Raw genomic sequence first — 22568 nt, 5'->3', positions numbered from 1 at the left:
ACTTGGCCAAGGCGCAGTTACGGTTTGTTTTGGTGATTTGTTCTGAAATAACAGCCTGGCTGCATATTTTCTCACCTGAATAGTGGCACACCAATCAATTAAAGAAGATGAAAATATAAGTTTAGGAGGAGCTTTTTGTTTTTATTTCTTGCTGTTAATGCAATGCATAATATCAGATACCAGGCTATTGTGTCTTAAACTGAATCTAACAATTGCCTTGCAGGTAAAGCATGGTTACTCCAAGAGAGTCTGGTGTGCACTTGTTGGAAAAATTCTTTATTATTTCCGTAATCACGAAAATAAGGTAAACCAGCACCTTTAAAGTGATTATGTCTTTTCCAAACTCCATATTTTGTTCACTGATACACAACCTGCTTACTCTCCAGACTTGAAATCTGTTTTGCTCAACATACTGAGGACTAAAGATTTGACAAACTCTTTGACAGGTTGCATGTGGAAGATGCTGTTGTAATTTTCATGCTCTTAATCGGCCCAGACAATCTTTTCTTTCATTTCAATTCTTCATCTGCTTTTCCTGAACAGCTGAGGTCATAAATTTGTCATATGATACAAACTCAGCATCTTCACAACATAACCCAATTTACCTTTTGACTTTTTTTTCAGTGATTTCTTTTTTGCTTTTTGCTTTTGCTCGTGTCTCCTTTATTCCTGCATCTTTTTCATTTGTTCCCTTGCTCTGTCATTTCCTTTTGTGTCTCTTGAGTCTGTTTTGTGTTTTGGCACTTCATTCATCATATGTTTACAGATTCTCTTACAAATCAAAGATGCCCTTTTGACAAGCACTGAAGGCATAGCAACTTATTTCAAAACTCTCATTAACAGTCCCTGGAACCACACTATATGAGTAATCTTCCCTAGTCATACATTCATGTCCATATCTCCTACATTATTTGTTATTGAATTCTGTTTCCTGGAATGTATGCCCTCCAGAATGAAGGTCAATCTTTTCTTACCAAAGCTAACTCAAATGCTCTTCCATTCTGTTTTGCTACCACCTGGCCTGCCCTTAAAAGACCCCAACAAGCACACTTCTTTTGCTGTTTTTAGAATTGCACTCTCAAATCCCATTACTTTTCCCCTGAATGTCCATCTCCCAGACCTCGAGCTGGTCTATTACATTGGACTGAATTTGAGGTGGTCTTGAGGGTGAAGGTAAAGTCTATAAATCTGCTAGATCAACTGCTGCCAGATTGTCCGTTTATAACTTGAATTGAAGTGGAATCTGGGTGGTAAGCCAATCTGTTCCAAGAAGGCAGGTTGGAAGTTAAAGGACTGCCATTTAGCTCATTGTCTGCAGTTTTTTTTTAAGTTTATCTATTGACTGGGTTTCCTGAACCTCATGGAACCTATCAGCTTCACTGTAATAAGGACGTAGTGGATTGAGAAGTTAAGTGCCTTCAACCCAACTCCTGGATCCAGGTGCTTGCTTGGGAAATTTACCCATCCCTTAACCATCACCAGCTTTTTTACCCCCATTTTGCCATACCTCTGATGCCAACACAATCCCTCCAAATGAAAGGCTATCAGGAATAGGCAAGAAGGTGGAGTTGAAGTTAAGACCAGATGAGCAATGATTTTATTCAATAACAGAACTGGTTCAGAAGGCTGAGTGGCTGACTGTTGCTTATAATTATATGCTTGAATGTGTCATCAGCAATTCACTTGCCTCAGATATGTTTTGTGATTCCATGCACATGTTGCTGGATCTTGACCAACAAATAAACCAAAAAGCAATATCTTCCAATGATGTTCCAAAAGTAAGTAGTTTCCTTGGCTAACTGTACTGACCAATATCCATGTTTACTGTTCAGATTAGAGAAGAATTTGGCTCCTGTGAACTTCCTCCTGTGTTGAAATCTTGAATGGGCATGCTCTTAGGGGGAGGCTTAGAGCTGTCTAATTTAGATAAACTATGATGTTGCTTCCTTGTTAACTCCACCTATTTGTGATGATCCATATGGCAAATAATACCATTTTTTTCCATGCAATCCAGGTCATGTTTAAGTATTTTTTTGGACATGAAACTGCATCTTCTGTGAAGGTTAATCAGTGGAAACGCATCTTCTCTGAATTGCAAGGCAACATTGCTTTTGAAATGTCCTAAGGCATTGGACCTGTCTGCTCACAGCTGTGGTAAATCTTGGACTGTCACAATGTGAACATTCTTGGCCTTTTCTGCTTGTATGGGTACCCCTGTGATCTGGAGGATAGTCGCAATATTGAGAGCTAAACGTGCTGGTAGTCCTGACTCTGCTGGTCTATTTCTGTCTGAGACAAAATGGTTGTGGTTGCTGTGCTGAATTGCCATAGCTGTGTTGCATTGTTAGTTGGATGGTGAAGTTACAATGATCCCATTACATGTCCTTCAGAATTCAGACTGGTAGGATATTTATAATAACTCTCGTCAATCTTCATTTTAGTGTATCTTTGCCAGTTTTATTTGGCTAAGTGAAGTTGATTGAGGCAAAAGATTTTAATGGTGAGCTTTGTGACTTTTTTGTGTGTATCATGTCTGCAGCTTTTTATTGAGTGACAAAAAGCAATCATTGTTAATGTTTGCCTGTTATTTTGTGTTAATGTAAATTCCGATTTCCTCATGTTTGTGGCACTGAGTTTAATAGAGTGGTTATGATTAGTGAGGATATTGAGAAGTCTTTCAGTTCTGCTTCTGTGAATAAAAATCTCCCAAATGTCAACACAAATACAGAAGTTATTGGTACAATGTAACTGTATCAACTAGTGAAGGAATTAGTGAAAACCAAAAGGTAGCCCCTACAAACCAAGAAGTAGCCTTTGAGGAAATCTCAAGTACTTCCCATGGGGCCCATACCCCTTCAAACTCATTTCACACACACCCTTACTACTAAGAGAAGCAGCCTTTCATCCCATCAATTTACTAGCCCCATGTCCATTCTCTGTATTAAAGGTGGTTTTAAAAATATTTGTAATGCACTGTACTACAGTGCCTTTATTCAGTCTGTAACACATTTTGTTTATTTTCAAGTTCCCATTAGGTCAGATAAACTTGGTGGAAGCAAGAGTCGAAGAAGTAGACCGATCGTGTGATTCAGATGAAGACTATGAGACGAGCAGTTGTAGCCTTCTGTCCACACATTACACAATTTCTATATATCCCAAAGAGCAGGGGCCAACCTATCTCCTCATTGGCTCCAAACATGAAAAGGTAAACTTAGAGTTGTTTAATAAGCATACCACCTCTTTTATATTAATCTATGGACACTTAGATTTGTAATTAATGTTCTTCAGTATTATACAGTGACTTCATGCAGGACTTGCATTTATGATGTGTGGTTACAACGTTGAGAAGTCCCAAACAGGTTTACAGCCAATTCCCTCTTGTGAATGTCGACATGGAAGCCAATTTATGCACAGCAAGATCCCACAAAGTGATTTGAGAAAACAAAATTCAAAGTATCGGTTTCAGCTGTTGTTTGAGTAATAATTGTTAGCTGGAAAACCAGGAGAATTGCCCTGCCCTTCATTGAATAGTCTCAGGGAATCTTTTCAACCAAACTCTGAGAGACCAGACAGGACTTCAGTTTATAGTTCCAGCCAAAAACAATGCAGCACACCTTCAGTATTGTAATTAATTACCAGTCAAGTTCCTGTTCCCATCTCTGAAGGGGAACCTGAAGCCAAGACTGTCCCAATCCAACACAATAATGATATTGCTAAGACATAGTTGATACCTCAATAAAATGAACATGAAGAAGGAGATATGCAGTTTGATTACTCATTAGCAGTGATCATTTTTCCATCAGTTGTTATCAAGTGCTGGAGTATAGTCACTGTAGATTTTTGGTTAAAAATCAGACCAGTTTGAAAATCACAGAATTAGTTATCTAACTGGGGCTTGAATGAAGCACTGGTGTTTTAATATGTTTTGTTTCTTCATAGGATACCTGGTTGTATCAACTAATTATAGCTGCAGGCAGCACTAATGTAAATGTGGGAACTGAATTTGAACAACTCGTTGGCAACCTGTTTAATGCAGACAGTGATACCTGTAAGTAATATTTCGGGCACAGAGGGAGGTTATGTTAACCAAAATAAAAGGTTGTGTCTGGAATCAGATGAGGGTTTTAACTCCCTTAAAATCGGATTCCTGGCCTAAACCCACCCCTAACCCATCCACTTCATCTTTAATAAAGGCTGGAAGAGTTGATGGGAAACCAACCATGAAAGTAGTTAATGTGTAAACAAAATATGATAACAAGGCTATGAACTCATAGTCATTCAACTTTTCACCATTAATTGTTTCGGCTCTGTCTCTGGACCCTCAGGAAATGTGGCAGTTATATCCCAGCAATGACTTGTCAGATTCAGAAGATGAGTGCATTTAAGTGTACATCCTCACATCCTTCTCCCTGTAAAGACTCCATTCCATTCTACCAGATTCTCCATTTCCATCGTATATGTTCTGTGATGTTGCCTTCCGCAGGAAGACCTCGGAAATGTCCTCGCCCTCGCAGTCTTCAAACATGTCTGACCTTTTCCTGCACTTCTGCCCTCATCTCTTCTCTTCCTTCCCACACATTGATAGGGTCCCCCAGTTCTCACTTTCCACCCCATCAGCATTCACACCCAAAGGATTATAAGCTGCCATTTCCACCACCTCCAGCAAGATGCCACCACCAGAAACATTGTGCTCCCCTCCCTTATCAGCATTCTACAGACCCCTCTGAGACACCTGGTCCATTTTGCCTCTACTCTCTGCATCACCTATATCTTCCCTTGCAATCACAGAAACTGTAACACTTGTCCATTTACTTCCTCCATCCTCACTATGCAAGATCCAGACACACCTTTGAGGTGAAATAATGATTTACTTGCACTTCATTCAGTCTAGTTTACAATGTGGTCTCCTCTACACCAGGGACACGAAACTGTGACTGATTTGCAGAATGCCTACATTATGACCTCAATAATATCTGAGCTTCCAATTGCCTGCAGCTTCAACACATGGCAGGAGGATTTCCTGGCCAACATTTCTGTCTTAGGCCTGTTGCAGTGCCCCACTGAAGCTTAATGCAAACTGGAAGAACACCATCTCATTTTCCACTTGGGGACTCTGCAGCATTCAGGACTTAATATTGAGTTCAATAATTTTAGAGTCTGAGCATCTTCTTCCATATACTTTACCCAGCCCTTATTGCCACTTGCATTGCTTTCATCACAGCCACCGTTTTTCACCTACTAATGGTCCCCATTGTCAGCTTTTCTCCTTCCTTGATTATCTACCTCCTTGTCCCCCTTACTGTCTTTCTTGCCCTGTGGACTCCATCTGCGCCTATCCTCTCACTTCTTCAACCCCCACCCCACCACCCCTCTCTCCACCATATATAACACCTTTATCTAGCTATTACTAGATCTGAACCCCAATCATCGACTCTTTTTTTTCCACAGATACTGCAAGACCTGCTGACTTTTTTCAGCAATTTCTATTTTGTCCCACAAGGAACATTACGATAATGACCAGATAATTTTTTTAAATTTCCTGTTGAGAAATAAATCATGGGGACAGTGGGGATAACTTACTGTTCCTCTTCAAAATAGTGCCAAGGGTTCTATTAGAATAAGCACCCTGGTAAATGGAGCCTTGGTTTAACATCTCATCTGAAAGACAGCACCTCTAACAGTGAAGTACTGCATTAGTATTGCACTGGAGTGTCATGTTGATTTTTTTTATGCCCAAGTCCTAGATTGGGACTTGAATCTGTAACCAATTTAGAAGCAAATATGCCACTATCTGAGCCACAGCTGATGCGGATGAATTAAGCAAGATCCCAATTTCTAGCCTCTGCATCATTTATAAAAACTAAATTAGTTTTATTAAACAGTTTTATCTGCAGTCTCAGGGTTGAGTTCTGGCAAGTAATGAAAATTCTTAGGCTTGTATGTTTACTACTTATTTCATCATCTTGATTGTTGTTAACCTGTAATCAGATGTGGAACTAAATTGACTTAATTTCTCAATTTTAAATGACTGTAGTAATTGTTATTATGCTCTTCCTAGAGATCCATAAATTTTAAAATGAGATTTGTACTTCCAGTTGATTGCTGAAATTGGCTGGGTGCTGGCAGGTGGGACTAGATTGGATTGGGATATCTGGCTGGCATGGACGTGTTGAATCGAAGGGTCTGTTTCTGTGCTGTACATCTCTATGACTCTGTCTCTATCTGGTAGCAGTTGTTTAAAAATTCAAATAGCCTCTTCTCTTTCTCAATCTAAGTCTCTCTTTGATCTATAATAATCAAATCAATGTCAATCCAATTAAATTAATGTCAGACAGAATGGCAAGAAAGTCAAGCCACTAGTGTTATTGTTGCCGGACTGTTAATCCAGAGACTCAGATTCGAATTCTGCAGATGGTGGAATTTGCATTCAATAAATATCTAGAATTAAGAGTCTAATGTTGACCACGAATCCAGTGTCAATTGTCAGAAAACCTCATCTGGTTCACTAATGTCCTTTAGAGAAGGAAACTGCCATCCTTACCTCATCTGGCCTATGTGTTACTCCAGACCCACAGCAATGTGGTTAACTCTTAACTGCCATCTGGACAATTAGGGATGGGCAATAAATGCTGACCTGGCCAGCAATGACCTCATCCCATAAATGAATAAAAAAAAGTCGTCTTTATTTATCCTAAACGTAAAGCAACAGTACCAAAATTAAACTCTCAAATTTAACACTGTAATGATTCAAACATGAATAATGTGACTTTTTATTTAATTTATTAATTTTTACGATCAATTTATTCAATTTTTTACTTTAATTCTGCTCTTTGACAGATTCCCAGTTGTGGTCACACCCTACCCTGTGTTATAGTAAAGATGGAATAGCGTCTCCTCTTACCACACTACCATCGGCAGCTTTACAGACTGAAGCGCTCAAATTGTTTAAGGTAACAGTGATTCACATTAATTAGTACGCACTACAATTTGCTGCCAAAGTAATGGCAAGACTATATGCACTTGCTTTACATGTGCTAAAATAACTTCACCTTAAAGTAGTCACATGCTTGAAGGCAAAAATCCAAGAATTGACATGCATGGATCAGTTAGTAGCTTCATAAAACGTCATCCCGCTGTCAGATTCATCATTGAAATACATTATTTATGTCAAGTTGCTAGACTTGTGTAACAGAAACAAACTGAACTCAGCATGGAATGTTCATCCATTTCTGTCTAATAACTCTTTTAATAAAATGATAGTAATAATTACTGATTATCAATGTCTCTGGAACTGAAAATTATAATTACAACTGTGGAGTCCATTGCTTTATGCTGAAAATATTGGTGATTTTAAAAACTTTCTCTTTAAAGGAAAATCTAATAAACAGAAGACACGTCGCACATAATTAGATTCATTGCTAGGGCAATCATAGGCCAATGTATTTCACCAGTGTATGGGCTTATATATATTGAATATATTTAGTGGATTGGGTTGCATTGTTTTTGCAATATTCACCAGGCTAATATTTTCATGTTGATTGATGGTAACATAAAATGCAATAGTAATATTTTGAATTTCATTGTGATTCATAGAATCTGATGTTAAAAATTGCATTGTGTTTGGTTATGTACCACTGAACAAATATTAAACTTCTCTTTTGGCATGTTTTCACCCAATTGTCATGAATACATTTTCTGATACAGCATTGGGGAAATATAAATGAACTGGTGAATTGGAACTCAATTTTTGCATTGGGAGAGGTATTATGAAAGTACTTGCCGTCATAAATGCTACTGAAGACAATATTTTGTTAAATGCAGAAGACATTTGGCCTAATGTTAAAAATCACAACACTAGGTTGTAGTCCAACAGGTTTATTTGGAAGCACTTGCTTTCGATTGCTGCTCCTTCATCAGGTGGTTGTCAGATGTAACATAATTGTTGGGATTACATCTGAAGCAAAGAATCATCACTGACCCTGCAAAAACTTGGATATTGAAACTTTGAACATTTATATTAAATTATACTTGAGGGCAGAGAGAGATTGGAGTCCCATTTTTACTATCCTTTTTGTGAAAAGTATTTCTTAATGGTTTGTTAATAGTTCTTTGAATTATGTGTCCAGTTCCCCAAAGTGAATAAATCAGTACCATCTATCAATTCTTCGGGTCAATAATTAGATAGTTCTACCAAACTGTGATCCCATGACTATCAAAATATATATAGCTTGCTGAAGTGTAAGTTTTTAAACTTCCAATTAGTCATGTGACCTCACCCAAAATTCAAAATGGTCCCTCCACATTTCAATAATGTGGTTCAATGTTCTTTGTCTTACAAAATATAGGAAGCATTTTCATACTATGTCAAGGTGTATTTTGCCACATCTCACACCAGCTGATCTTGTGCTTCCCAACATAATTTAGTGCCAATTTGTGGGCAGTTTTATTTGCTGATGACCTGCATTCAACATGAGTTTGATTTCAGACTAACCAGAGACTATAATCTTCAGAAAGAAGAGATTCCTATTTTTTATCACCAATAGCATAAAGTAGTTAACTATCATCATAAAATGAAATATTTGTTTTATTCTACAGACTTCTCAGTTATTCATCAATGTTGCTATTGATGCCCCTGCAATTGATTATCATGTATCACTGGCTCAGAGTGTTTTACAAGTGTGTCTCACACATAAAGAGTTGCAAAATGAAATCTATTGTCAAATAATCAAGCAAACAAGAAAGCGACAAACCCAGAACCAATCTGCATGTATACAGGTATTGTGTATGTGAAGAATTTTCAAAATAGAAATTGCATTGTTTGTTAGTAAATAAACAAATGTGCTGCTTAGATGAGAATGCTGAGCTACTCAAGATTGTCAGTTATGACTTATTCCTACATTCTAAGCTCAGTTTCTCATTATATCTGGTCGGTAGTGCTTCACAGAAGTGCACATCTTGTGAAACAAATAATTGTGAGAGCAAGGTTGGATTTTTAATGAAAATTAAGAAAACTGTTTCAGCAAACATCAAAATGTTATATTCCTGTTGTTCCCATACTTAACTGCTATCTTATCTTCCACCATAGTTTGAATATTATTTCCTTTAAATGGAAGGACCTTGAACTTTAGATATTTATCACCTGGTTAATTACTGCGATTTTGGAGACATCCTGAAGTGAAATCTAACAGGAAACTGAAATGACAGATTGGAAGGATGGTTCAAATGTTTCTAATTGTATAGATTTCTACTAGGTAGATTAATTGTTGATTTCTACAAATTTTTAAAAATACAATTAATGATGTGAGCAATTTGTGGAGCAATGAAATATTGATATGTTCTTTAAGTCATAGAGATGTACAGCATGGAAACAGACCTTTCAGTCCAACTCGTCCATGCCGACCAGATATTCCAACCTAATCTAGTCCCATTTGCCAGCACCTGGCCATATCCCTCCAAACCCTTCCTATTCATATACTCATCCAGGTGTCTTATATATGTTGCAATTGTACTAGTCTCCATCACTTCCTCTAGCTCATTCCATACACGCAACACCCTCTGCGTGAAAAAATTGCCCCTTAGGTCCCTTTTATATTAGATTAGATTCCCAACGGTGTGGAAATAGGCCCTTTGGCCCAACAAGTCCACACCGACCCTCCGAAGAGCAACCCACCCAGACTCATTCCCCTACACCTAACATTATGGACAGTTTAGCATGGCCAATTCACCTAACCTGCACATCTTGGACTGTGGGAGGAAACCAGAGCACCCAGAGGAAACTCACGCAGACACGGGGAGAATGTGCAAACTCCACACAGACAGTTGCCCGAGGTGGGAATTGAACTTGGGTCCCTGGCGCTGTGAGGCAGCAGTGCTAACCACTGAACCACCCGCCCTATCTGTCCCCTCTCACCCTAAACTTATGCCGTCTAGTTCTAGACTTCACCACTCCAGGGAAAAGACCTTGTCCATTTATGTTATCCATGCCCCTCATGATTTTATAAACTTCTATGAGGTCACCCCTCAGCCTTTGACACTTCATGGAAAACAGACCCAGCCTATTCAGCCTCTCCGTATAGCTCAAATCCTCCAACCCTGGCAACATCCTTGTAAGTCTTTTCTGAACCCTTTCAAGTTTCACAAAATCTTTCGGATAAGGAGGAGACCAGAATTGCATGTAATATTCCAAAAGTGGCCTAATCAATGTCCTGTACAGCCGCAACATGACTTCCCAACTCCTATACTCAATATTCTGACCAGTAAAGGAAAGCATACCAAACGCTGCCTTCACTATTTTATCTACCTGTGGCTCTACTTTCAAGGAGCTATGAACCTGCACTTCAAGATTTCTTTGTTCAGCAACACTCCCTAGGACCTTACCATTAAGTGTATAAGTCCTCCTAAGATTTGCTTTCCTAAAATGCAGCATCTTGCATTTATCTTAATTAAACTCCATCAGCCACTCCTCAGCCCATTGGCCCATCTGATCAAGATCCCTTTGTAATCTTAGGTAACCTTCTTCAATGTCCACTACACCTCCAGATTTGGTGTCATCTGCAAATTTACTAACCATAGCTCCCACGTTGATATCCAAATCCTTTATATAAATGACAGAAAATAGCGGACACAGCACCGATCCTTGTGGCACTCCACTGGTCACAGGTCTCCACTCTGAAAAACAACCCTCCACGACCATCCTCTGTCTTCTACCTTTGAGCCCGTTCTGTATCCAAATGGTTTGTTCTCCCTGTATTCCATGAGCTCTAATCTTGCTAACCAATCTCCCATGGGGATACCTTACTGAAGTCCACACAGATCAAGTCCACCACTCTGCCCTCATCAATTCTTTGTTACTTTTTCAAAAAACTCAATAAAGTTTGTGAGATATGATTTCCCATGCACAAAGTCATGCTGATTATCCCTAATCAGTCCTTGCCTTTCCAAATACATGTAAATCCTGTCCCTTAGGATTCCCTCCAACAACTTGCCCACCACTGACGTCAGGCTCACTGGTCTATAATTCCCTGGCTTGTCCTTACCGCTTACCTTAAATAATGGTACCATGTTCCCCAACCTCCAATCTTCTGGCACCTCACCCATGTGGCTATCAATGATACAAACATCTCAGCAAGGAGCTTAGCAATCATTCCCTAACTTCCCACAGAGTTCTATGGTATACCTGATCAAGTCCTGGGGATTTATCCATCTTCCTGCGTTTCAAGACATCCCAGCACTACCTACTCTGTAATATGGACATTTTTCAAGATGCCACCATCTATTTCTCCACATTCTATATCTTCCACTTCCTTCTCCACAGTAAAAACTGATGCAAAATACTCATTTAGTATATTCCCCCATCTCCTGTGGCTCCACACAAAGGCTGCCTAGCTCATTTTTGAGGGGCCCTATTTGCTCCGTAGTTAACTCTTTTGTCCTTAATGTATTTGTAAAAACCCTTTGGATTCTCCTTAACCCTATTTGCCAAAACTATCTCATGTCCTTTTTGCCCTCCTTATTCCCCTCTGAAGTATACTCCTCCTGCCTTTAGTCTTCTAAAATTCACTCTAACTCTCCTGTCTATACTTGACATATATATGCTTCCTTCTTTTTCTTAACCAAACCATCAAATTCTCTAGTCATCCAGCATTCCCTACACCTCCCAGCCTTTCCTTTCACCCAACAGGAATATACTGTCTCTGGATTCTCGTTATACCATTTCTGAAGATTCCCATTTTCCAGCCTTCCCTTTACCTGAGAACATGTGCACCCAATCAGCTTTTGAATATTCTTGCCTAATACCGTCAAAATTGACCTTTCTCCAATTTAGAACTTCAACTTTTAGACCTGGTCTATTCTTTACCAACATTATTTTAAAACTAATAGAATTATGGTCACTGGCCCCAAAGCGCTCCCCTACAGACACCTCAGTCACCTGCCCTGCCTTATTTCCCAAGAGTAGATCAAGTTTTGCACCTTCTCTAGTAGGTACATCCACATATTGAATCAGAAAACTTTCTTGTACACTCTTAACAAATTCTTCCCCATCTATAAACACTATGGCAGTCCCGATCTATGTTTGGAAAGTTAGAATCCCTGACCATAATCACTCTGATTTTTACAGATTACTGAAATCACCTTACAAATTTGTTTCTCAATTTCTCTCTGACTATTATGGGGTCTGTAATACAATCCCAATGAGGTGATCATCCCTTCCTTATTTCTCAGTTCTACCCAATTAACGTCCCTGGATGTATTTCCAGGAATGCCCTCCTCAGTAAAGCTGTGATGCTATCCCTTATCAAAAATGCCAACCACTCCTCTCTTGCCTTCCTTTCTTGAGAAATGCACACTAATTCATATATAAAATGCAACTTATTTACTTTAAACAATATAACAGATAGCACAAGTTTCTATAAATATATGAACCGAGAAAGAGTGGCTAAGGTAAACATTGGCCCTTTACCGGATGAGAAGAGCGATTTAGTAATGGGATATGAGGAAATGGCTGATACATTGAACAGGTATTTTGTGTCACAGTGGAAGACATGAATAACATGCCAGATACTGACATGGTGACGAAGATAGTTGAGGACCTAGAAACAATCATTGTCATGAAAGAGGTAGTATTTGACAAGCTAATGGAGCTAAAGGTAAACAAGTCTCCCGCCCCTGATGAAATGCATCCCAGGGTACGAAAAGAGATGTTAGGGGAAATGGCAAATTCACTTGTGGAAATTTTCTAAAATTTGCTGAACTCTGAAGCAGTTCTAGCAGATTAGAAAACAGCAAGTGTGATGCCAGTGTTTAAAAACACTGGAATTCTATAAAGATATTATGAGCAATGTGGACATCGGGGACCCAGCGGATGTGGTGTATCTAGGTTTCCAAACGTCATTCGACAAGGTGTCACACAAAAGGCTGCTGCATAAGATAAAGATGCATGGCATTACAGGTAATACATTAGCATGGATAGAGAATTTGTTAACTAAAAGGAAGCAAACAGGGGGAATAAATGAGTGTTTTTCTGGTTGGTGATCAGTGACTAGTGGTGTGCCTCAAAGATCAGTGCTAGGAACTGTAATTATTCACAATTATACAAAGATGATTCAGAGTTGGGGACCATGTGTAGTGTGTTAAAGTTTGCAGATGACACATAAGCTGGGTGATAGGGCAATGTGTGCAGAGGGACATTGTTACTTTAAGTGAGTGGGCCTGGCAGATGTAGTACAATACTTATAAATATGAAGTCATCCATTTTGGTAGTAATAACAGAGAAAAGGACTGACTTGAATGGTAAAAAAAAATTACAGTATGCTGCTGTGCAGTGGGACCTGGGTGTCCTTGTGCATGAATCACAAAAGTGATTACAAAGGCAAATGTAATTTTGTCCTGCATTGCTAAAGGGGTTGAGTTTTAAAACAGGGAAGTTATACTGCAACTGTATAGGGTGCTGGTGAGGCCACACCTGGAGTACTGCTTGCAGATTTGGTCTCATTACTTGAGAAAGGATGTACTGGCACTAGAGGGGTGCAGAGGAGATTCACTAGATTGATTCCGGAGTTGAGGGGGTTGGCTTCTGAGGAGAGACTGTGTAGACTGGGATTATATTCATTGCAATTTAGAAGAATGAGAGGGGATCTTATAGAAACATGTAAAATTATGAAGAGAATATATAAGATAGGAGAGAGGATGTTTCCACTGGCAGGTGAAACTAAAACAAGAGGGCATAGCCTCAAAATTAGGACTGAATTGAGATGGAACTTCTTCACGCAAAAGGTTGTGTATCTATGGAATTCCCTGCCCAGTGAAGTAGTTAAGGCTTCCTCAGTAATGTTTTTAAAGCTAAGGTAGATACTTTTTTGAACAGTAAAAGAACTTAGGGTTGTGGAGAGAGGGCAGGTAAGTGAAGCTGAGGCCATGAGAAGATCAGCCATGATCATATTGAATGGCAGAGCGGACTGTAAGGGTGAGATGGACAACTCCTGTTCCCACTTATTATGTAATGCACAAAGACTGGGTGGTGCATTGGATTATCATCTTGTTATTTTGTGTCTATACCTTGAGTTCAAATCTAACCAAGATGATGCATCTAAAGTCTCTTCACTATATTATCTACACTATTCTCAGTGATTTAAATCTCAAGAGGATGCTGCTTGATGAGAACACTGAATCAAATTTATTAGCATGAAAGATTAAACAAAAGCAAAGTCAACTGATTCGATCTTAATTTCAATATTTCACTTAACATTAAGTCGCAAATACCAAGCAACGGAAGTTCAAAATGTGTAGTAATTTTGAGGAAAAAAATGGAACAACTTTACTGAAGACTGAGTGCTTCTGAGGAATTTCATCAGCCAGAGGGTAGTGAATCTGTGGAACTCACTGGCACAGAAGGCTGTGGAGGCCAAGTGATTGAGTGTATTTAAAACAGAGATAAATATGTTCTTGATTAGTAAGGCGAACAAAGTTTATGGGGTGAAGGCTGTAGAATGGGGTTGAGAAACATATCAGCCATGATCAAATGACAGAGCAAGTTCGACGGTTGAATGGCTTAATTCTGCTCCAATATTTTCTGGTCTTCTGATCATTTTACCAATTCCATGTACAGTAGGTTTAATCAGAGAAATGGTTTTAATAGTTTTTAATATTTTTTCCCAAAAATATCTCTTAAAATTAACTTTTATACCTTTTAGGGATTGCAGTTCTTGGCTCTGTGTGTTGGTCTTTTCCTTCCTCAGCATCCTTTCCTTTGGTTGCTCAAACATCACCTGCAGCAAAATGCAGAACCTAGGTATGTAAGAAGTTATAAAATAAAGATGGTCAATACTTTCAGTATAAGTAATGGTGGTACGGTAAAAGGCACTTTATATCAATTGCAATGTGAGACAATGACAGATGCAAGCTTAAATGTACAGATCCAAAAGTTATTGTTTGAGCTGTGCTGCTCCCCTGCTAGCATTATGAAAATGCATTCACACACAGAAAATGCTGGAGAACAAAATATGGAACTGCATATGCAGGAAATATGAAACAAAAACAAATTGCTGGAGAACTTCAGCAGGTCTGGAAGTATCTGTGGAGGGAAAACAGAGTTTTGAGGAAGACTCATTAAACCTGAAAAGTTGATCTTGCATTGACTCCACGGCTGCTGCCAGAAATGTTGGAGAACTACAGGCAAGTCTGGAAGCATCTGTGGAGAGAATATGCAGCTCTGAAGAAGAGTCACTGGACCTGAAATGTTGACTCTGCATTTGCTCCAGATATCGCCAGAAATGCTGAAGGAAATCAGCAGAACTGAAGAAAAGACAGACTGGATTTAAAATGTTAATTCTGTTTCTCTCTTCAAAGATACAGACAGACTTTGAGTTTCTTCAGTATTTTCTGTGTTTGTTTCATATTTCCAGCAACTGCACTGTTATTTTTATGAAAATGTATCTTTGCATCTACATTGAAATGAATTGATTGATGTGAGATTCCTGTATTTGCATATTTCATACAAATAAAACTCATCATAAGTATTTGAGCTGCATGCTTTATCAGTCTCAGGTTGTTAATGATGTGCTGTATGAATGACTGAATCGAACTTGCATGGGAACTGAAAATGAACAATTATAAATGAGGTATCTCAATCCTTCAGGTTTAATTGTCATAGATTTTAAGAATGAAACAGATTGAATTTCAAAAACAACTTTTCATTTCAGTCACTTTTTCAGCATTTTCTGAAGTCTAAATGGTGATTGTCAATTACTGTCTGAATTATCCTGTTCATCCACTCACTGCACCATTACCTTATATCATAGAAATGCCTGTAATGGCAAGAAATTTAAATTGATTTCTGAATATCTTGCTGATTTTTGTTATTGAACTGTACAGTTTCACATTGTAACACAGACAAAATAACAACACCTAACTGTATTCACATTCCAGGACGGAAATAGGAAAGTATGCCATATACTGCCAACGGTCAATGGAGAGAACACAGAAAAATGGCGATCGTATATCAAAACCTTCCAGGATGGAAATCCTATCAATTCTCTTGAGAAATCCTTATCATCATTCCTTACCTTTCAGCATTCCTGTCCATTTCATGAATGGCACATACCAAGTAGGCATCTTGCTCAATTTAAAAAAGTGACTTCTATTGGATGTGAATTGCTGCAAGGCATCCTGATAACAGGATAAAGGCATGCAATATAATGTAAAGTTATTCTTTATTATTTAAGCAGTAGTAAAAGTTATGGTCCTGAATATTGTATTGTAAATTTAATAAAAATTAATTGTTGAGTCTTGAAAATGTGCTTTTCTGCATGGCAATACTGAAGAAACCTTAGAGCTGATTACTTCAAATGTTTGGAAGTCAGAAAGTTCTTATCAAAGTTGAAACTTGTTGCTCCAATGGAATTCCAGTCAAGCTGAGGGCAATGAATTAGCTAATGGTAACAAAATGAAATATAACAATGGAACTCCACTATCCTCAAAATGATTGCTGAATGGTTTAGAAAAATGTGATTGATGTTTAAAGCACTGATTATATTTTAATTTGTTTTAATAACTTAGTATGTTAATTATCTTTTCAGTTGCATGAGTCTTCCTCCAAACATAAGCAAACTGAGCCATTTTGAAGCTTCATTAACTTTAAAATTTTTGTGTCTGAATACATAGGTTGTGGGATTTGATGCATCAACCACAGTGGAAGAATTTCTTCACACTCTGAATCAAGACATTGGCATGAGGAAACCAACGCAGTCTGGATTCTTTCTTTTCACAGATGATCCCTCAGGAAATGACCAAGAACACTGTCCTCAAGGAAGCATAAAGGTGTAAATGTGTGGCATAAAGAAATAATCATACTGACTTACCATTAGTTGAAGGACTTAATTTATTGGAGTTATGAATCTGTGGATGCTAAATACGTGCAACCAGGAACTGGAATTACGTAGTCAATTGACAAGGGCATCAGACACTATTTTTAATAGTGACCCTTCTGTAGTCCTAAATATTGTATTCTAAATTAATACATGGTCAGCCTGGAGAAGTCCCTTTTTATTGTCAGCACTTTTTACAGAGCTGAAAGGAAAAGCCAATATTTGCACAAGAAGGAATAGGTAATTGAAAGAACAGGAAAAGTAAATATTAAAACCTACTAACTGCTTTCACAAAGAGGCAGCTGATGGGTTTTATAAATTAATAAGAACATTAGAAAAAAGTCATGAATAGCAAAAAGCTATTTGATTTCAACCAGTCAAACTTGGCATCTCTTGACATCATTTGTTCTACCACTTTAACTGGTAATTCATTCAAACATTAACATTACACTCATTCACTGTAAAATGCTCTGGGATTCTTGGTTTATACTGAACAATGCACAACTTTGATATACAAGGAAAGCGTATCATTGCAACTGTTACCTCAGTAACAGATTTGTCAACATATTCACACAGCTGTCAAAATGGGCTTTTGACTAAAGTATCTAAAACTATCACAGCAATCTTTGCATTAAACATTCATGAAACAAAATTATAATATCAAATCTACTGCAGAGTGAATGTTGAGTATATGCTCCTGAGATACTTACACTTATTAACAGCATATATTCATATACATAACATATGAAATGATACACCATTGCTGACCTGATCCAGGCTTTGTGCTTTCTCTATGTTCTAACGTCCCTAAGCATATTTATGTCTTTAGGTAGATATCCCTTAGTTTGAAAGTGGCCCAAATTTCCTAGTATGTGCACCCTGATATGGAAATGCCACTGGTCACACCACTTATGCAGGGTCAGGTTACTCGAGCAGTAGCATATTTTCCATCATGTGCGCAAGTATCCACACTTGGAGAGTGTGGATGAAGTCTGTTCTGTGAGATAGCACCTTAAAGCTATGCCTATGCCATCCATTTTTCACCGCTAAGCTCTATCTCCTACTGGCCACTACTGACAGAAAAGCATTCTCACTCATACCAATGACATTAGTGAAGATCTGACTTGTAGTTCTGTGTGATTTGAGTCTGGCAAAGCTAGAAAAAATTATTCATCTAATGGAATACCAGGCTTGTATAGAATCCCAACAGTGTGGGAACAAGCCATTTGGCCCAACAAGTACACACCACCCCTCTGACGAACATCCCACCCAAACCCAGCCCCTGTACTGTCTCCCTGCATTTTCCATGGCTAATCCATCTCACTGGACACTATGGGCAATTTAGCATGGCCACTCGAACTAGTCTGCACATTTTTTGAATTGTGGGAGGAAACCTCACACAGATGCAGGGAGAATGCGCAAACTCCACACAGTCGCTCGAAGCTGGAATCAAACCTAGGTCTCTGGTGCTGTGAGGCAGCAGTGCTAACCACTGAGCTACTGTGTCACCCCACCACAGCAGCTTGAAAATATTGGCACCATCAACACTTATTAACATCTATGACTGTGGATGTGTTCTTTATTCATTTGTGGGATTGCTGCCTTGGCTAGCATTTATTGTCCACCTCTAGTTGCTTTTCACAAGTTGGTGGCAATGGATTTGGAGGGATTTGCTGAAGTTGTGCAATGATCCAAAATGGTCACAAATTACATATTGCTAGTGTTCATAATATATCATGGCTCTGCCCTCTCACATAATTGACTCACAACTTATTTTCAGAATTTCCACTGGTATAAACTTCTTATTTTTAAAGGTCCTTCCAAGAATCATGTGAGTTACTTAACTGGTGTTTTAATCATTCAGTTCAAGAACCTATTGTACTTTGCAGAGGATCTTGATCAAAGGATGCGATGGCCTAGTGGTATTATCACTGGACTGCTGATCCAGATAATGTCAAGGGACATGGGTTTCAATCCCACCTTGGTGGAATTTGCTAATGATATTAAGAGTCTAATGATGACCATGAATTCATTGCCGATTGTCGGGAAAAATCCATCCGGTTCATTAATTGTCTGTGGGGAAGGAAACTACTGTCCTTATCTGATTTAGGTAATTAAGAATGGGCAATAAATGCTGCCTGTCCAGTGATGCCCTCATTCTGTGAATGAATAAAAAAAAAATGGGCCAACGGGCCGAGGAGTTGCAGATGGAGTTTAATTTAGACAAATGTGAGGTGCTGCATTTTAGAAAGGGAAATCCGGGCAGGACTTATACACTTAATGGTAAAGTCCTGGGGAGTGTTGCTGAATAAAGAGACCTTGGAATGCAGTGTTATACTTCCTTGAATGTGGAGTCACAGGTAGTTAAGATAGTGAAGAAGGTGTTTGGTTTGCTTGTCTTTATTGATCAGTGTATTGAGAATAGGAGTTAGGAGTCAGGTTTTGGCTGTACAGGACATTGGTTAGGCCACTATTGGAATACTGCATGCAATTCTGATCTCCCTCCTATTGGAAGGATGTTGTAAAACTTAAAAGGGTTCAGAAAAGATTGGCAAGAATTAAAGCAGAATACTGCAGTCCTGAAGAGATATTGAACTAGATTCAGAATGTTAACTCTGTTTCTGTCTCTGCAGATACTGTCAGACTTAAGATTCTCCAGTACTGTTTTTATAACAAATGAGTCTATTTGTATTGATGAGTTTAATTTAAAACTTGTTTAAATTAATTTATGTAAAAATTTAAAATTTATATTGCCTAGTTGAAGATGATGATTTTAAATTGCAATTTAAATTGATTATTGTTCAACTCAAGAGTTTTCAGGGAAGTTTCCGTATCTTTATTTTGAAATCCCTGTAAGCTTTGTGACCAAAATAACTACAAATGCTGCATTTAGCAATTTACATTCTTGGTTCAAATTTATTTTGCCATTATAGAACCTTCTGCAATATTATGCAACATGAATCTAATGTTACTTAGTAGTACATTGTTACTAACTTGATAGAAAATCATTTCAATAATTTTTGTTTCTTCATTCAGATTTGTGATATAATATGCAAATGGGAGCAGGCTTCCAAGGAACAGCATCCTGGCAAATTTGAGGGAACTAGGACTGTCCGGCTCACCTATAAAAATAGGTAATGTTTGAGGCAGATTCAGTTAGCATAACATTCTTCTTCATCTTCACCATCTTCCTTGCAAAGGTTCTACAATACAATCATTTTTCTTTATATTATTCTTCATTGATCATTTCATTATATTCTAATGGAAAATTAGGAAAGATTTTGCAATTGACTTGTGCATTTATTTTAATATTGTCATAAAAATTCTCATCTAACAGAAAGAGTTCTGATTAGAATTGAACATGTGCAAAGTGGGAACTGAGCAGTTTGTGAACTTGTTGATTTCCCACTCAGTGCATTGTTTAAAATCCCAAATCTGTTTGCTAACTGCTTATAAATGCTCTTTTATATTGCAGGATAGCTTCATTTAAACAACTAGCTCATGTAAATAAAGATATATGTTGTATTTGTGTTGTGCTTTTCATGAGCTTAAGACACTCCAATAGCATCACGCAGATGCTGCTGCTTCTCAGACGAATATAAGGGGTTGCATGGCACTATTCTGAAGAAGAGATGGTTGTTCTCTCTAGTATCTTTGTCAGTATCTCCATCCTTCAACCAACATTCCTAAAAACAAGGTGTGGGGAACCTTGATATGTGCAAATGGGCTGTCCCCATCTTTAGCCTTAACAATATGGGGGTGGCTCAGTGGTTAGCACTGCAGCCTCACAGTGCCAGGGACCCAGGTTCGATTCCAGCCTCGGACTACTGTCTGTGTGGAGTTTGCACATTCTCCCAGTGTCTGTGTGGGTTTCCTCCGGATGCTCCAGTTTTCTCCCATGATCTAAAGATGTGCAGATTAGGTGGATTGGTCATACTAAATTGCATTAGTCAGGAGAAATGTAGAGAAATAAGGAAACGGGTCAGGGTGGGTTACTCTTCGGAGAGTCAATGTGGACTTGCTGAGCCGAAGGGCCTGTTTCCACACTGTAGGGATTCCAAGTTCTAAGCACATTCAGAGAACATAGTGATTGCACTTCAAACTTCAGAGTCACAGAGTCATACAGCATGGAAACAGACCCTTCGGTCCAACTCCTCTATGCTGACCAGATATGCCAACCCAATCTAGTCCCACCTGCCAGCACCCGGCCCATATCCCTCCAAACCCTTCTTATTCATATACCCATCCAGATGCCTTTTAAGTTTTGCAATTTTATTAGCCTCCACCACTTCCTCTGGCAGCTCATTCCATACACGTACCACCCTCTGCATGAAAAGGTTGCCCCTTAGTTCTCTTTTAAATCTTTGCCCTCTCACCTTAAACCTATGTCCTTGAGTTCTGGACTCCTCCACCCTGGGGGGAAAGACTTTGTTTATTTATCCTATCCATGCCCCTCATAATTTTATAAATCTCTATAAGGTCACCCCTCAGCCTCCAACACTCCAGGGAAAACAACCCCAGCCTATTCAACCTCTCCCTATAGTTCAAATCTGCCGACCCTGGCAACATCCTTGTAAATCTTTTATGAACCCTTTCAAGTTTCACAACATCCTTCTAATAGGAAGGAGACCAGAATTGCACGCAATATTCCAAAAGTGGTGTGACCAATGTCCTGTACAGCTGCAACATGACCTCTCCACTTCTGTACTCAATACTCTGACCAATAAAGGAAAGCATATCAAATGCCTTTCTACCTGCAACTCTACTTTCAAGGAGATTTGAATCTGCATTCCAAGGTCTCTTTGTTCAGCAACACTCCCTAGGACCTTACCACTGAGTGTATAAGTCATGCTGAGATTTGCTTTCCCAAAATGCAGCACCTCGTGTTTATCTAAATTAAACTCCATCTGCCACTCCTCAGCCCATTGGCCCATCTGATCAAGATCCCATTGTAATCTGAGATTACCGACTTCACTGTCCACTACACTCCAATTTTGGTGTCATTTGCAAACTTACTAACTATACCCCTTATGCTCACATCCAAATCATTTCTATAAATGACAAAAAGTAGAGGACCCAGTACTGATCCTTGCTGCACACAGTGGTCACAAGCCTCCAGTCTGAAAAGCAATCCTCCACCACCACCCTCTGTCTTCTAACTTCAAGCCAGTTCTGTATTCAAATGGCTAGTTTTTCCCGTATTCCATGAGATCTAACCTTGCTAACCAGTCTCCCATGGGGAACCTTGTCGAATGCCTTACTGAAGTCCATATAGGTCACGTCAACTGCTCTTCCCTCATCAATCCTCTTTATTACTTCAAAATACTCAATCAAGTCAGTGAGACATGATCTCAAATGCACAAAGCCATGTTGACTATCCCTAATCAGTCCTTGCCTTTGCAGGTTTTGAGAGGATTTGTAGCTCAGTTGAGATTCTGGATGTAGGTTTGCTCGCTAATCTGGAAGGTTCATTTCCAGACGTTTCATCACCCTACTAGGTAACATCTTCAGTGGACCTCCAAGCAAAGCACTGCCTTATATTTATATGTTTGGATTTCTTTGGGTTGGTGATGTCATTTCCTGTTATTCTTCTCAGGGGGTGGTAGATGTGGTCTAACTTGAAGTATTTGTTGATAGAGTTCCAGTTGGAATGCCACGCTTCGAGGAATTCTCGTGCATGTCTCTGTTTGGCTTGTCCTAGAATGG

General features: G+C 38.8%; 1 protein-coding gene across 1 annotated transcript in view; it reads left to right on the top strand.

The window, feature by feature from the left end:
• The window catches only part of plekhh2 (pleckstrin homology domain containing, family H (with MyTH4 domain) member 2), a 114205-nt gene that overhangs the window by 79149 nt on the left and 12488 nt on the right, over nt 1-22568 (top strand). Inside the window, exons 16-24 of the mRNA XM_060831396.1 lie at nt 224-304; nt 3026-3205; nt 3940-4048; nt 6838-6950; nt 8596-8775; nt 14691-14788; nt 15925-16102; nt 16660-16815; nt 19899-19996. Of these exons, the coding sequence (XP_060687379.1) occupies nt 224-304; nt 3026-3205; nt 3940-4048; nt 6838-6950; nt 8596-8775; nt 14691-14788; nt 15925-16102; nt 16660-16815; nt 19899-19996 (1193 nt within the window). The remainder of the gene's footprint in view (nt 1-223; nt 305-3025; nt 3206-3939; nt 4049-6837; nt 6951-8595; nt 8776-14690; nt 14789-15924; nt 16103-16659; nt 16816-19898; nt 19997-22568) is intronic.

The sequence above is a fragment of the Hemiscyllium ocellatum genome, chromosome 10 (assembly GCF_020745735.1).
Source record: "Hemiscyllium ocellatum isolate sHemOce1 chromosome 10, sHemOce1.pat.X.cur, whole genome shotgun sequence".
Taxonomy (NCBI): Eukaryota; Metazoa; Chordata; class Chondrichthyes; order Orectolobiformes; family Hemiscylliidae; genus Hemiscyllium; species Hemiscyllium ocellatum.
Note: the sequence above shows the minus strand (reverse complement) of the source record. Positions and strands in the feature narration are given on the sequence as shown.